We start from the raw sequence: 14,498 nt of genomic DNA, 5'->3' as shown, positions 1-14,498 counted from the left end.
CCATAGGGCCACCCCCCCCACACACACACACAGGCCCTCGGCCTGCACCCCAAGCACCAGCGGGCCCCCAATGAGCATGGAGGAAAGTCAGCCCAGTTCACAGGAAAGCAGAAACAGCAGACAAGCAGCCCAATGAAGAGAGAAGCCAGAAGCACAGGATACAGAAGAAATTTATTCAAAGTCTGAGTACAGACCGGCCAAACTGCCTTCTACAATGCAACAGCAAAAAAGAGGTCTACAGAAAAGGTAAAAAGTTTGTTATAAAATTGTTTTAATCAATCTTTCCGCATTGCAAGCCGCCTGGGTCGGGCAATGGTGTGAGCTGTGGCTGGGGCTTGGCGCCACACTTACAATACTGAACCTGTAATGGCTGGTATCAAAATATACATCTGTGTCCCCATAAAAAACCATGTCATGCTCCCCTCATGTCTTAAAACAGGTACAAAAAGTCATAAATATTTACACCTCATCACACTCCTATAGACGCAAGCACGGGGGCCGAGGCCCGATGGGACAGCGCGGCCAGCTGGGAACAGTTAAGACTCGGCCGTGCATCCCACCTCCCGGGGTTCCAGCACTCGAGGCAGACAAGACAGAAAGAAAACTTTGGTCCACAATTTGCAGGAAGGAAAAAACCCTGAAAAAGTCTAAGAGCGCTTGTGTTCTAGGCATATGACAGGTCAGGTGTGCAGTAAGGCAAATGGAGGTTTGTGGGAGGGCAGAGTGGGGGGCCCCGGGTGGGTGCTTGCTAAGCTGGACCAAGGTGGTTCCTCTAGAGCCAGCGGGGGGCCCCAGTCTGCTCTCCGGAAAACGGGCTTCCTGCTCGAGGACATCACTTAATTACAAGGAATAAAATAAAAAAAGTACAGTATACAGGGTAATACCACAAGGAGGAAATTTAGATTACACTGACACCATTTAGCATCTTGCTATAAAAAAGTTACTTAAAACTATCTTTTGCATATAAATGGAGAACGATTAGGGTATTTGGTCAACTGGAAACATTGCTAGGCACGTGTCTGCACAGCGCCGGGGCGGGCAGGGCAGGTGGGCCAGGCCCTGGTGCCGGGGGAGTGGCAGGGATGATGGGCCCAGGCAGGGCAAATCATGGTCACCTGATTGGGGGGAGGCCCGCCTGGGCTCCAGGTACACAATCCCACACGGGGCACAAGGGGCCCATGCTCTGGCCCTGCAGTAGGTCCCCTCTGCAGCCACAACCCCTGACCCAGCTCCCAAAACTGCACACTGCGAGGAAGCCCCTCTGCAAGCCGGCAGGTGTTTAAGGCACAAGGCAGCCGCTTCGTGGCTGGGACGCCCGCCCCGCAGAGCCCCCTGCGCCCCAGCTGGCGAAGGCAGCGCCGAGACCTGCTGGGGCAGGGCTGCCTGCTGCTGTCCCCACAAGGCTAGCAAGGCGAGTTAGATTTAATTTTTTTAAAAACAGGTAAACCGATTTCTCTTTAAAAAAATAAAATCTCTGGTCTTTTAAGGTCACTTCAGCTGCTTCTTAAAGTGGCTTTCTCTCTGGAATGATGGAAGTCAGCCCGGCCCGACGGCGGCCCTAGATGGTGGACTTGGAGAAGGAGACGCGCAGGTGGTGGTTCTCGCCCAGGTCGTGGTTGTGCAGGTCGATGAGCGCCTGGATAGCCTCCTCCACCGAGGCCATCTGGATCAGCGCCATCTTGCGGTCCTTCCTGTAAGGCACGTCCTCAGCCCCGGCCCCCCCGGCCCCCAGCCCACCCTGCAGACACCCCCACAGCGGGCTGGCCACTCACTGGAAGAACTTGAAGCCCTTGACGATCCCCCCGTTACTGGAGAACAAGATCTTGAGGTCCTCCTCAGACACCGAGGGCCTGTGTGGGAAATGGGCCATGAGCCTGCCACCCCTTTGGGGGCCTGGGGGACGAGACCCCACCCTCCCCCTACTGTGTCGGCCAGGGGCCGAGCAGCCCCAAGACTGGCCATTGCACACGTTTGCGAGGCGCAGGGCACGGCCTCCCCGGGGTCCACAGGGCCCATGGGACCTACGGGACGTTGGAGAGGTGCAGGGTGGCCGAGGGCGGGAAGATGTTCTGGAAGTTCTTGGAGCCGGGCTTCTTGAAGCGGTGCAGGGGGGAGCTGCTGTAGTCCTTGGTGAGGCCCTGATCCTCCTGGCCCTCACGGGGCAGCTGCACACTCTGATGCTTGGAGAGCGTGATGCGGATCGGCTTCCCGTGCAGCTTGTGCCCGTTCAGGTGGCTCATGGCTGGGGCAGGGAGGGACGAGCGTGTCACTGGCTGCACATCCCCAAGTGGGCCCCCCGCCCTGACCCCAGGTGCCTGGCATGCCCCTCACCGAGCTGGGCCTGGCTGCCGTCGGCCATCTGGACCAGGGCGTTCTCCTTCTTGTTGAACAGGACCTTCACCCGCTGCACGTCCCCATAGACGCCTTCCGGGACCCAGGACAAGGGGCCTGAGCCGCCTGCCGGCCCCAGTGGCCCCCAACTCCCCCCAGGCCCCACAACCCCCCCTTAAATAGGCTCCTTCCCTCCAGGTTTGCTCTCTGCCCGGGGACTGCAGCTAGCAGTGCCAGGAAGGCTTATGGGGACAGTTACGTTCAGCACAAAAGGTGATACGATACAGGAAAGGTCAATTGCCCAAGAACGACCACCTTAGCATGCTACCGCACATTTAACTCTCCGAGAAGCATGCGGGGCGATAAACCATGCGTCTCTAAGGAACCAAAATAAAATACGCACACCAAAAGCAAACCACGTAACGAGGCAGAGTGCCAAACTGCAAACTCATAGTACGTTTTAGGAGGTAAAAAATAATCTCAATTAAATGAAAACAAGGTAATAAAGTGTGAATAATAACATACCGAAAAGAATAAAGAGGCTTTGGGGTGTGACTCTCTTTAGAGGACAGCAGAGCAAGGCAGCGAAGGGACAGGGGAGAGGGGAGGTCAGGGGCCAGGTTGAGTCGTGCACCACGAGGCGGCGGCCCCCAGGCGAGCGACAGTGGTTGATGGATGACGAGTTGTCAAGGTGGTTAATATTCAAGGGTTGGTTTCCGGAGAGCAGGGTTTGAGGGGGAATTGTTTTGTTTTTTATTTATTTATGTTTTTGTTTTGTTTCAAGCAACAACAGGAAGCAGAAGTACCGTGCAGTCAGTTGGCAAAGAAATTCCGGATCAGGACAAGAAAAAAAATTGGGAAAGGGGAAGGGGAGAAAAGAAAAAAAGTAGCAAAAAACACAGGTCAGTAAATACGTAAGAAAATAATGTAGTGTTCCAGTCGCGACCCACTCACTCGCCACCCAGGGCCCGGCGGTGCGGGCGAGAGAGGACACCTGGCACCTCGGGCCGCGGGAGGAGACGATGCACGGAGGGACTTTCTGCCGCGCCCCATACCCCACCCGGACACCCCACTTCACCCCCATTCGGCGTCCGACCCGAACAGCATCAGGCGGACAGCCCCTGCCCCTCCGTGGACAGCGTCTCCTCCCGCCTGTTGCAGCCGAGTCTCACAAACACGATCACACAAGCGAGGGACAGAGCTCAAGGCCGTTAGTCCACAGCCACGCCACGCACACTCCAACTCGGGGCCAGCTGGACGGACGGTGGCCGCTCACCGAGGGGCACGGGGCAGTGAACACAGCTCTGCCACGGCCCGGGGACTTGCCTCTGGAGGGGACCGGGACGTGGCAGCCAGTGTTGCCCTGCCCCATACCTGAAGGGAAAGTGAGAGGAACGGACAGACAGACAGAAGTCTGCAGTGCTCATTAGACGTTCATCCCATCTGTCAGCAGTTAAACATTGAGCGATTTTATCTCGCCCAAGCCCTCGGCCCTGGCAGAGGTGGAGCTGGAACGTGGTCTCGCTTCCCCGTGTGCCCTCCTTGCCCCGCAGGACGAAAAGCTGCTGCCCCTAGACCGCAGCCTGACTCTGACCCCAGTGAATCTTTAGGCTGCCTTCCCGAGACAAAAAAATGCTTCAACCCAGAACATCGTGAAACTGGAAGTGTAAACCAGGCGTCAAGAAGCAGAGCAGCCGTGGGAGAGGAAGAGGGTCCCGAGGGAGGGCAGTGAGGGAGAGAGGCTGGGGGAGCCTCGGGGGGCCCGGCCACGAGCGGGCCCTGCGCACCCTGTGGGAGCCCGGAGGCCGAGCCACCTACCTCGGGGTTGAGGTTGCTGACGAGCAGGACCGAGTTCCCTGCCCCCGCCAGGCCGGGGATGGCGATGCGGCCCGCTGCGGCCGCCGCCGAGGGGATGGCTAGCGGGGCCAGGGCTCCATGGACATTGGGGACTGAGAGTCCTAGAAAGGAAGGTTGTCAGGCCGTGAGGCTGTCCCACCCTGAGGGAGCGGCCCCTGCTCATGCACATGCCCACAGGCTCTGCCCGGCAGCCGCTGTCGCACGCGCCCAGACGGCACGACAAGCCTGCGGCCCTTGTGCAGACACGGCTGCACTATAAGCAGTCGGTGGCGTCTCCATGCAGCACCACGGCCACCTGCCGCCTTCACACGGTGGCAGGGCCACCCTGGCCCCGGGAGGGACTAGCTCAAAGACGACGGGAAGCCAAGGACACACCACACAGCCGGCTCGGGACGGGCCCGCGCGCCTGCCAGCCCATGCTGCCGCCTCGCGGGGCGCTCGCTTACCAGCCACCAACCCACCTACTGCACCACCGGCCGCCACACTGCCCGGGGCACTTGAAAGGGAACCAGAGCCGCAGGCGTGGGCACCAGGCGGCCCGGCCGCCAGGACCAAGCGGAGCAGTGAGGGAGGTGGCCGGGCGCGCAGTTGGGCAGGCATGCAGTCGGCCTGCGCCACCCCGGGGCCACCCGGGTGAATACCTGCGGCTGGAGGAATTGCAAATGTGGGAGGGAACCCAGCTCCTGCATACGGAGAGGCTGAGATTATACCCGGAGCACCTGGAAACAAACGAGACACTCATCGCCGCGCCCACAGGCCGCACCGTGGGGAGCTCCGTGTCCGGCCAGCCCCGGGCCGTGCGGCTGTGGCAGCTGACCCCGACCCTGCCGCCTGGCCTGGGCTGTCACCCAGAGGGCTGCTGGCCTCCAGCGCGCCCCATATGGGTTTCCTGAGCAGGATCCAGCACACCCGACACACTGCCCACGCGGCGCCGAGCCGCCACCAGGAGCGTCTTACCGAAGGCGGCGGCCATGGTCTGGTCCAGGGAGGGCTGGCTGTCCCCGGAGGGCAGGTCGGGGCGCGTGTAGTCACGGCTCTTATCGTTGTTGTACTTGACGTTGAGGCTGGTGAGCTTGGAGAAGTCGATGCGCAGTGTGCAGCAGGCGTTGTAGATGTTCTGGCCGTCCAGGGACTGTGAGCAGCGGGGATGTCAGGGGCCGCGCGGGGAACGGGGGGCTCTGGGTGGGCGCGGGGTCTGGAAGCACTCACCAGCTTGGCGTGCTGCGCGCTCACGGGGTCCGCGTACTGAAGCAGCGCCTGGAACTGGTTGTTCTTGGTGAAGGTGATGATCTTCAGGACTGTGCCGAACTTGGAGAAAATCTGTAAACAATCGAGGCCATGAACTCCTGCCGGGGACGCAGCCCTGGGCCCAACGTGAGGTAGAGCTGAGATGGAGGATCCCAGTCGAAGTCACCCTGACCCCCACCCAGGCCCAGGCTGTGGTCAGCCCAGGCCCCCGGGAAGGAACATGGGCTCCCCAGGGACCTGCCCAGCTCCACCCCGCCACACCTGGTGCAGCACGTCGAGCGTCACGGGGTAGAAGAGGTTCTCCACGATGATGCGGAGCACAGGGCTCTGGCCGGCCACCGCCATCCCAGCGTCTACAGCTGCGGTCGAGGCGGCCAGCGCCAGGTTCCCCGACTGGACGGAGTTGACGGCCTGCAGGGCTGCCTGGGCCCGCTGTGGAGGGATGAGCGTGAGGCCCGGGGCCCCCGGCACCCCCCGGCAGCCCCCGGGCCCAGGCCGGCACCCACTGCCTGATTGGGTGAGCTGTCGGTCTTGAGTTCCTTGTGGTTGGAGAACTGGATGTAGACGGGCTGGCCGCGCAGCACGGGCGTCACCGAGGTGTAGTAGTTAACCAGGGTGTTGGCGGCCTCCTCCGTGTTCATCTCCAGGAAGGCCTGGGGAGAGCGGCCGTGAGCCAACGTGGCCCCTCCCTGCCCAGGCCCCAGCCGCCCCTGCCGCCCCTGGCAGGCACCTGGTTTTTCCCTTTCAGCATCAGCAGGTTGGTGACCTTCCCGAAGGGCAGCCCCAGGGAGATGACCTCGCCCTCGGTAACATCGCTCGGAAGCTTCCGGACATGGATCACCCTGGACGGGACCCCTGTGCTCCTGCTGTCCCCTTTGAATTTCTTGCTGTCATTTCCATTTGCTGAAAAGACGGGGTTGCTGCCTCAAGTCCTGCAGAGCCACGCCCAGGGCCCGAGACCAGGGACCCTAGAGTGCCTTCTCCCGGGACCGCCTGCACCCACCCTGCGCCACCCCTGAGCTCGTCTGCCCGCCACGACCACCAGGGCTCCTTGGGGAGCTGGTGAGTAAACTCCAGGCTCTGGTTCCAAAGCCCCTTACAGACACGAACACCCACCCAGGGTGGACCCCAAGCTGCAGAACAGAGCCAAACCCGCAGGGAACCGCAGGCCGCAGCAGTGTCAAGTCCAGACCCCAGGAGACCTGTCCACAGACAGCCCCCTCCCAGCCGGTTACCTGCAGAGGCCGAGCTGCTGCTCATGATAAAGGGTCCGTTGGTGACGCAGGTAGAGAAAAGCTCGTCAGATCCCCGCTGGAAGGGAAAGGATCAGTGAGCCGCTCTTCCTTCTGTCCCGAAACCAAGCAGGGCTGTGCTGAGACCCTCACACCCCCGTCCTTCCGAGGGCACCCACCACTCCCACAGGAAAAGACCCACAGCCCCAACCGCAGAGCAGCCAGGCCTGACCTCCCCAATACCCACGGGGAACTGGGCCCCACCGAAATGCTGCTTGGGAGTGCACCACCTGGGAGCTCCCCGGGACCTTCCCAAGGCTGGGCGCCCGGTCAGTCGCTGCTGCAGGGTGGCCTGACCCCATCTCTGCAAAGCCAGGACACCCTCCCACAAGGACAGGGTTCTGGCTCTGGGAGCCCCGGGCCGTCCTGCCTGCTCACACCCAGCAGCCCCAGCCACACACCCTGATCTCAGCCGGCTCTGTCACCCTCGGGGGAGACCAGCCTCCCTGTGTACTAGGGCAGCACCCTCCAGCAACAGTGTGGGGCGGGCTGGGAGGCTCCGAGGCGGCTCCCTAGCTCCAGTCGGATTCAACCAGCCCACGAGGGACATCAGGGCACGGAGCCCAGGCCCGCGGGACCCTGTGGTCACTCCCATGCGGTTCACAGCTCAAAGACCCTCCCTGCCTGGCCTCAGGCGGCCACCTCTCGACCCCCCCAGGACACCCCCCAGCCCCCTCCCAGCTGAGGCTGTCAGGCACCGGGCAGACCGCCGCAGAGCACAGCTCCTCACTCTCCCCAGGGCCTGGGACTCAACCCGGTGAAGGGCCCCCACCCTAGGAGCAGGGAAGACCAGTCGGAGTCACAGGACACCGGGGTCACCGAACACGGGTGCTCAGTCACCAGCCCCAAGCCCCTCTGCGTACCCTGCACCAACCCAGCCCTTCCCCACGGTGCCTCCAAAGCACCAGCTCAGCAGGTGCCCAGAGGGAGGCTCCCCCAAACCCCAGGGGCCAGCCAAGGCTCAGGAGCTGGGGCCCTGCCCACGGAGCTCCTATAACTCGTGCCCACAAACACGAACACCTGACTCTGAAGCAGCTCAGAGAATGCCCACGAGCAGCAAAATGACAGAGCTGCTGCCAGCCTGGACCACTGTACAGTGACAGGTTAAACAAAACTAGGCACCCCGAGGCTGCAGCTCGTAACAAAAGCAGCCAGGCCCAGACGTGCCAAAGCCCACTCCTCCCAGTTCCAGGAGGGACAGCCCCGGGAAACCGGGTCCTGAGGACAGGTGGCCCCACCAGCCTGCCAGGGGAAAGGGCCTGGCATGACAAGACATGTGGGGCGCAGGCCTCTGCGGCTGCCGTGGGCAGGTATCTCAGCATCTGCCCTGACTGGAGCCCCGGCTCCTCAGAGTGGTGCCCTGGCTGCTCGCTGGAAACCCGAGTCGCTGTTCCCATGGCAAACAGCCGGCGTGACCACCGCCTGGGCAGCCAGCAAACGGCCGCAGCTGCCCAGGACCAGCTGGGAAGGGGGTGCATGTATCTCAACACCTTGGACCCAGTCGCGCCCGATGGCGCCTGCTGACCCTACACCTGGGCGAAGGGCCAGGCACGACCCATGCCCTCCCCGCTGCCTCCCACAACTCTGGGCTGGGCTCCGGCTGGCACTGCCCAGGGGCTCCTGGGGAAAGCTGGACCCTGTGGTGAGCCTGCCCTCCTCCCACCACCAACCACAGGGTCACCTGCAGGAAGCTGGGGAGGACACCTGGGCGTGCCCTGCACCACCCTCCGGTGCCACACCCAAGTGCAAACAGCAGACAGCTCGGGGAAGGTGACTGTGGCTGAGGCACCCCCGTCTTCCTTTACCCTCAAAATACTGCTGTGAGTTTCAGAGCAAAAACTGCCTGGATTAAAACTCACATTACACTCAAAAAACCAGGGAAGCCACCCCCACAAGCAGATTCCAAGGGAGCTGGGCCACCCCCCAGATCACCTCTTCCCCATCAGAACACTTCGTGAGAACCCTCGTCAACCCCAAGACAAGATGCCTGATTTCAGCAAGCCAGGTCCATGGCAAATCGCCTGCGGGCTCCAACTTCCAGGGCAGGGAGGGAAGGTTTCAGAGCAAAAGCTCAATGGGCAAAGGTTCCAAGACAAGCAGCAGCTCGGACCCTCATCTAAGCCACAAATCCCCCCACAGCCCAGAACTCACAGCCAGGGGCCAGGATGCGGGACCCCGGGGGCGCAGGCGGTACCTACCTTCGTACCAACTGCTATATCTGGGACGATGCTGTAGGAAGAGAAAAGGAACACATTAGCGAGGTGGCCCCTGGGTAGCGCGCACAGGCTGCCCAGCCCTGCCCCGTGCCCGGGGAGCCCAGGGGCAGAAGTGGGGAGCACCCAGGCCATCCTCGGGCCTCGGCTGGCCTCGCAGTGGAAAGGTGAGGAGATGGAGCCGTGTGTCATCCATTTAACCTCAACTTGAAGGAGTTCCCTCGTCCCTCACCCCTGCCTCTGAGAAGCTCAGTGGTCAGGTGCTTCTCTACAGCCGGAAACATCTACTGACACGGCAAAGTCTGGGCTGAGCGCATAACCCTCCGCCACGTGCCTCAGCTTCCTCCTCCGCCTCCCCTTAGGCAGCCTCAGCAGAAAGTGGGGAGATGGACCCCAACAAGCCCTCGAGCCCTGGGCCTGAATCCCAGCTCACTCCCGGCACAGAGCCTCCAGCCCGAGGCTTCTGCGTGGCAGACAAAATTCCTGGCCAGGCCCCGAGTGACTCACGCAGTGTCTGCCCAGGAAGGGACAGTGTAGCAGCCAGGGACCCCAGTCTCTGCCCCCTGCTTTCTCTACTTTGCCTCCTGGTTCCTGCCCTGACAAGGAAAGCTCCTGGCACCAAAACCCCAGGCGGATGGCGACCAGCAAGCATCAGCCCCGGGGCCCTGAACCTTTCCCGTGGAGCTCACCTGCTCATCAGACCCGGGGTGGGCCTTGCCTCGCCACCAGGACAAAACGCTTCCCAAGAAAACGCCAAGAATTAAAAGCACCTCCCCTGTTGGCAAACCACCCGCCCAGAAGCATTCCTGCTTCCTGCTCCCCAGGGGGCCTAAGGCGCAGGAAGTGTTTCATGGAAACAGCCTTTCTGGAGATTTCTCAACATTCCAAAGGGAAGGGCCCACCAAAAACTACTCCCCCAGAATACAAAGTTTCATCAAGGAGCCCACAGGCAGGCCTCGGTGCCCCCGAGCCCCATCTGGGGAATGGTTGGTCAACCCAGCATTCCCTCTAGGGGTGGAGAAAGGCTGCAGGACGCTGGCCCCCAACCCCAAGCAGCACCGCGGCAAGCTGAGCCCTGGGGGAGGGAGGCCCCTCCAAGGCCAAAGGGAAGCAACCGCGAGATCGGGTTCCTTACGCGGCCATTTTTTTAAAAGGCTGTAGTTCAGCTACAAACTTATCATTTTAATACCCACAGCCCAGAAGGCATGTGACCCCCGGGGCAGTTTCATCCCCGCCCTTGCTCCCCGCCGAGGGTCAGGCCCCAGGGAAGAATGGCTTGTTTAAGGCTGGAGATTAAAAAAGTTTCAATTAGGGGCACTGCCCTTGGAATCTTCAAAGTTACATTTCCTAAAAGGAGCACTCCCTCCCCCCAGGAAATGATAAAAAAAAAATTAACCAGCTACAGGAAGTGAAAAAATACCTTATGAACTTTCTCCATGGTTTTTCCTCAGATCAAAAAGTTAACATCCAAAACAAACCTCTGTAAGTGCTGGGCACAATTTCAATGTCTCTGGTAACACAAAACGCTCTTTTGGTGGCTTCTCCCCGAGTGACTGAGTGGTGCTTTGTGACTACAGACTTGTTAAAATTTACAGTACCTTACAATTCAAAAAAAAGACCGTTTTAACTGTTGCCTAGAAAGCACCCCCCTGCCGATTTCCTGAAACGGGGGACACTCACCCACACAAAAGCCCCCTGGCTTCGCCCTGAAACACCGCCCGGGACTGTCCAGGACCCTGCTCGAAGTCACAAGTCCCCCCTTCTTCCCTCCTAAAAAGGGGGGCCGCGCCTGCCGGCCTCTCCCTGCTCGGGCGGCTCAGGTTTCGTTTCCGAGGCCTCCTGGGCTACGGCCCGGCCTGCACCTGACCGTTCGCTCCGCACCAAAACCCCCCGCGGAAGCCCCCGGCCGGCTCTGCAGGAGCAGAACACTACGGGGCTCGGGATCCGCCGGGCGACTGCTCCGACCAGGACGGCGCATTTTGTTGAAGGGAAGAAGTGTCCCGGCGCGGGAGGCCGCGGCCCGGGGCCCTGTGCCGGCCGCACCATCCACCAGCTCGAGGGAGCCGGGAACAAAGAGGCCAGGGCGCGCCAGCGAAGCGCGGGGCTGGGGCGAGGCGCTCCCCGCCCGGAGCGGGAGGCGGCCGGGGGCGCGGGCGCCCACCCCAGAAGGCCTCTAGACGCCCCACGCGGACTCGACGGAAGCTCGGCAGGCCCAAGCGGGGGCGGGCCGGGCGGCGCCGGCGCGGGGTCCGCGCCCTTGCGAGCAGGAGGGCGGTGTCTCGCGCGGCGCGCCCGGGCCCGAGGCGGGCGGGGGAGGGCGAGGCCAGAGTCCGCGCGGCGGGAAAGGCGCGCGCGCCCCCGAGGGCCGGGCGAGGGGAAGGCGGACAGGCCGCACGGGAAGCGCGAGGGGCCATGCCAGGCGCGCGAAGAGCCGCGCATGCGCACGAGGAGACCCCGACAAAGTGCGCGAAGGGCCGCGCAGGCGCAGCAGAGCCGGGCGAGGGGCGCGCGAAGGGGCCGCGCACGCGCCCGAGGGGGGCCGGACGGGAAGCGCCACATGAAGCGCGCGGCGGGCCGGCTGGGGCGAGCGGCGCCACGCGCGGCGGGCCAGGGGGAGGGCCGTGGGGTCGGCGCACGCGCTCGGGCCGGGGCGCGTGGAGACCGGAAGCGAGACAGCGGGGGAAGGGGCGAGAACGGCGGAAAAGCGGGCGAGGGCGACGGGGCGGGCGCCCCGCCCCGGCCCCCATCCCGCAGGGAAGCGCGGGCCGCCCCGGGCCCCTTCCTGAGAGCCGAGGCCGAGGCCCCACCGGCTCCGGGCTGGGGAGGGAGCGGCGCGCGGGCCGGCGGCCCCGAGAAAGGCCCGGAGGCAGCGAAGGCGAGTGGGGGCGTGGAAAGGACGGCGGGAGACGAGGAGTGGCGCGACTTACCCGTCCATTGCACACGGAGGAGACCCGCAGGGGACGGAGTGGAGGCGCCGGAATAGCAGGAACCGACCCAACGGCTCCGAGTTATAGACTCACAAGATGGCGGAGACGCCCGAACACGTCCCCCGCGCGCTCTGCCCATTGGCTCCCGTCTGGGCCAGGAGGCGGGGCGAGCCCGCGGGTCCCCGCCAGCACTGCCCAATGGCTAGGAGGCCGCTCGAGGGGGTGGGGCCACGAGGAATAGCAGGCGGCTGTTGAAGAAGTTGGCCGTCCGTCAGAGCCCAAGGCGGAAATGGCCTATAGACTCGGAGGAGGCGGGACGAGGCGGGGCCACGTGACGCGCCTGAGCCAGTGAGCTGCCACCTGGTTTGAGGATTTCCTGGGGAAGCCATCTTGAGGATGGGTACGTGGCGAGTCGGGCTGCGGGAGACATGCTTCCCCCAGGCTGCCGCCATGTTGCCTGCGGGCAGGGCCTGTGCACCTCGGGCATGAGGGCACTGGTAGGCGCATCGCCATCTTGGAGTCGGGCAGGAAACCTACGAGACTCCATCTTGCTTGTGGGCACATGGCCCAAAAGAAGTTCGAACCGAGTTGTTGGTCCTAGTTCAGCGCGCGGGAACGTGGAGGCCGCTTACCGCGTCCCGAGCGCGCCTGGGTCTGGCCACCGGACATGAGGCCGCGATGTGATCAGGAATCACTCCCGACCGTCCTTTGTTCATTTAGCAGAAGCCAAGCTCCTGCGCGGTCCCCTCCCCTCCTGCAGAGATGGGGAAACTGAGGCTGAGGCCGGGGCCGCGCAAAGCAGCAGAATCCTGCGCTCACGGGTCTCCATCCCGGCGGCAGCGGAACTCTCGGGACCTGAGTCCTGAGCGCTCTGAGGCCAAGCAGAGCAGGGGCTGCCCCTCGGCAGCAGCGGGGTGGGCAGGTGGGGACCCAGCGTGCCCAGAGCCAGGAGGGCGCTTGGCAGCGGTCAGAGCCCCTCGCCGGCTGGCGCCCGCCCAGAGTAGCTGCTCAATAAATAGGGGAAGTTACTGAGATTATCGTTTGCTGAAAATCAAAAGGGAATTTTCTTTGGCACCAGCCCAGAGGGGAAGAAGACAGTTCTCTTTCCCCTAAGCCCCGTCAGTAGGGTCAGAGGCCTGGCGGTGCCGGGAGCCTTGGAGCCCTGACACGCGCCGGGTGCCAGAGGATTCCAGGCGGATTAGGGGCGGCTGCCGATTTCCACGGGGTGCCTCCCAAGCCAGCAGGCATCTTCTCTCCCAAAGCCATCAGAACCGGCATGCTAATCAGGAATGTCCCGCTGGGTTTAGCAGAAGCCCGAATGCATTCCAGTGGCTTTGCTCCCATCTTTGCAACAGCTTGGGTTCCACCTGGGCCAGCCGCTCCTCTTTGTCCTCTCGGTGACTCGGGAGCGTCAGGCTGCCAGGAGGGGAGAGGGAGGCAGTCGAGGGTCTCAGCCATGGGGCTGGAGTGTCACAGGCAGTAAGCAGACGAAGTGGCGTCTGAGATCGGGGACACTGACCAGGGCCAAACGCAGGCTGAAACCTGTGAACCGTTTTAAAACCCACGTCCAGTCACACCCCTTCCAGGACCCCCTTTTCGCTCAGAGAACAGCCCAGTGTACCCCGCGGCCCCCAGCGGGCTCTGCCATCTGTCGGTGACCTCGTCTGCAGCTTGCAGGCCTCCTCCACAGGATCCACCAGAGCTCCTCGCTCAGTTTAAATTTGAAGCCAGAACAGCATTATATGGATAACTGGGCACGGTGGTCTCGAGGCCACTGGTTCAGCCAGAGCCACCCTCTGCCTCAGGAAACCCCCGAGTCTTGTTGGGTGTGGGGATACGGTGGCAACTGAGACAGACAGGCCCCAACCTCGATCCCTGCTCAGGAGCACCCTTGTATGAGCCAAAAAGCGGAGCTCGGGGAGCAGCACTGTGACTGAGAGGGGCGGGGGGATGTGGCCAGGGCAGGTACCAGGACCCCAGCCAGCTGGATGTCGGTTTGCACTTCTCCCAGGTGAGAAAGGCCGCAGGTGACCGAGGGGTCCAGAGGGTTCCAGATCCTTTCAGCAGCTGCTCCTTGCCTACTCCATGCCCCCATCCCAGCCCAGCCTGCCAGCTGCTCCTTTCATGAATGATTCAGGGTAAGCGGGCACTCGCCCGCTCATTTGTTTGAAAACCTCCTCTGCTTTGTTACCGTTTTGAAAGTGATACTCGGGTGCCGGGATACAGTTATTACAGGAGCTGCTGGGATGGACAGGGGCCGGAGCCTTTCCAACCTCTCTGGAGTGGGGTCTGAGGGCCTCCTTGCTCTTTGGAGTTTGATGGGTGGGACAGGGCAGTGCCTCAGTTTCCCCTTTTTGTCGAACCCAGGAGCTGGCTTACGCTAGTCACCCCCTGGGTGAGCTTGCTTTCCTGTGTCTTATAGATGGAAACGACTTAAGAGTTCCAGGTTCATTCATCTGGAACATAAGTTACAGAATTGATAAGCTGGGGGTCCCAGGGGCAGGGGGTCACACCAAAACCAAGCTGGGTGGCCTTGGGTGAGTCGCAGACCCTCCGGGGGCCTCCCAGGCTTCGAGTCACTCGGGTCGAGTCTTGCAGGCACAGGCCACCGTTGTCATTTTTAAGATGAA

The 14,498-nt window shown here is 62.3% G+C and overlaps 1 protein-coding gene across 2 annotated transcripts; it reads right to left on the bottom strand.

Moving 5' to 3' along the window:
- Window positions 1–152: 152 nt before the first annotated feature.
- Window positions 153–11,996, bottom strand: PTBP1 (polypyrimidine tract binding protein 1). Of its 2 annotated transcripts, XM_037823938.1 has the most exons (15): window positions 11,869–11,996; window positions 8,927–8,957; window positions 6,672–6,747; window positions 6,167–6,339; window positions 5,943–6,089; window positions 5,698–5,868; window positions 5,398–5,508; window positions 5,146–5,320; window positions 4,830–4,907; window positions 4,150–4,289; window positions 2,857–2,890; window positions 2,332–2,424; window positions 2,026–2,242; window positions 1,773–1,850; window positions 153–1,691 (listed from the first exon to the last, which is right to left on the bottom strand). In XM_037823938.1, exons 1-15 carry the CDS (start codon window positions 11,874–11,876, stop codon window positions 1,559–1,561), a joined length of 1,665 nt encoding a protein of 554 aa, XP_037679866.1. In that variant the 5' UTR covers window positions 11,877–11,996; the 3' UTR covers window positions 153–1,558. The 2 variants fall into 2 exon arrangements, with proteins under 2 accessions (XP_037679866.1, XP_037679867.1); XM_037823939.1 differs by lacking the exon at window positions 4,830–4,907.
- Window positions 11,997–14,498: the final 2,502 nt, after the last annotated feature.

Source organism: Choloepus didactylus (genome assembly GCF_015220235.1).
Source record: "Choloepus didactylus isolate mChoDid1 chromosome 25 unlocalized genomic scaffold, mChoDid1.pri SUPER_25_unloc1, whole genome shotgun sequence".
In the NCBI taxonomy this organism is placed as follows: Eukaryota; Metazoa; Chordata; class Mammalia; order Pilosa; family Megalonychidae; genus Choloepus; species Choloepus didactylus.
This window is presented reverse-complemented; position numbering and strand designations above follow the sequence as displayed.

Coding starts and splice junctions, on each gene's coding strand:
- PTBP1 (XM_037823938.1), bottom strand. Junction 2,243..2,331: donor CGGCAGCCAGGCCCAGCTCG/GTGAGGGGCATG, acceptor TCCCTGCCCCAG/CCATGAGCCACCTGAACGGG. Junction 1,692..1,772: donor AAGGGCTTCAAGTTCTTCCA/GTGAGTGGCCAG, acceptor CGTGCCTTACAG/GAAGGACCGCAAGATGGCGC.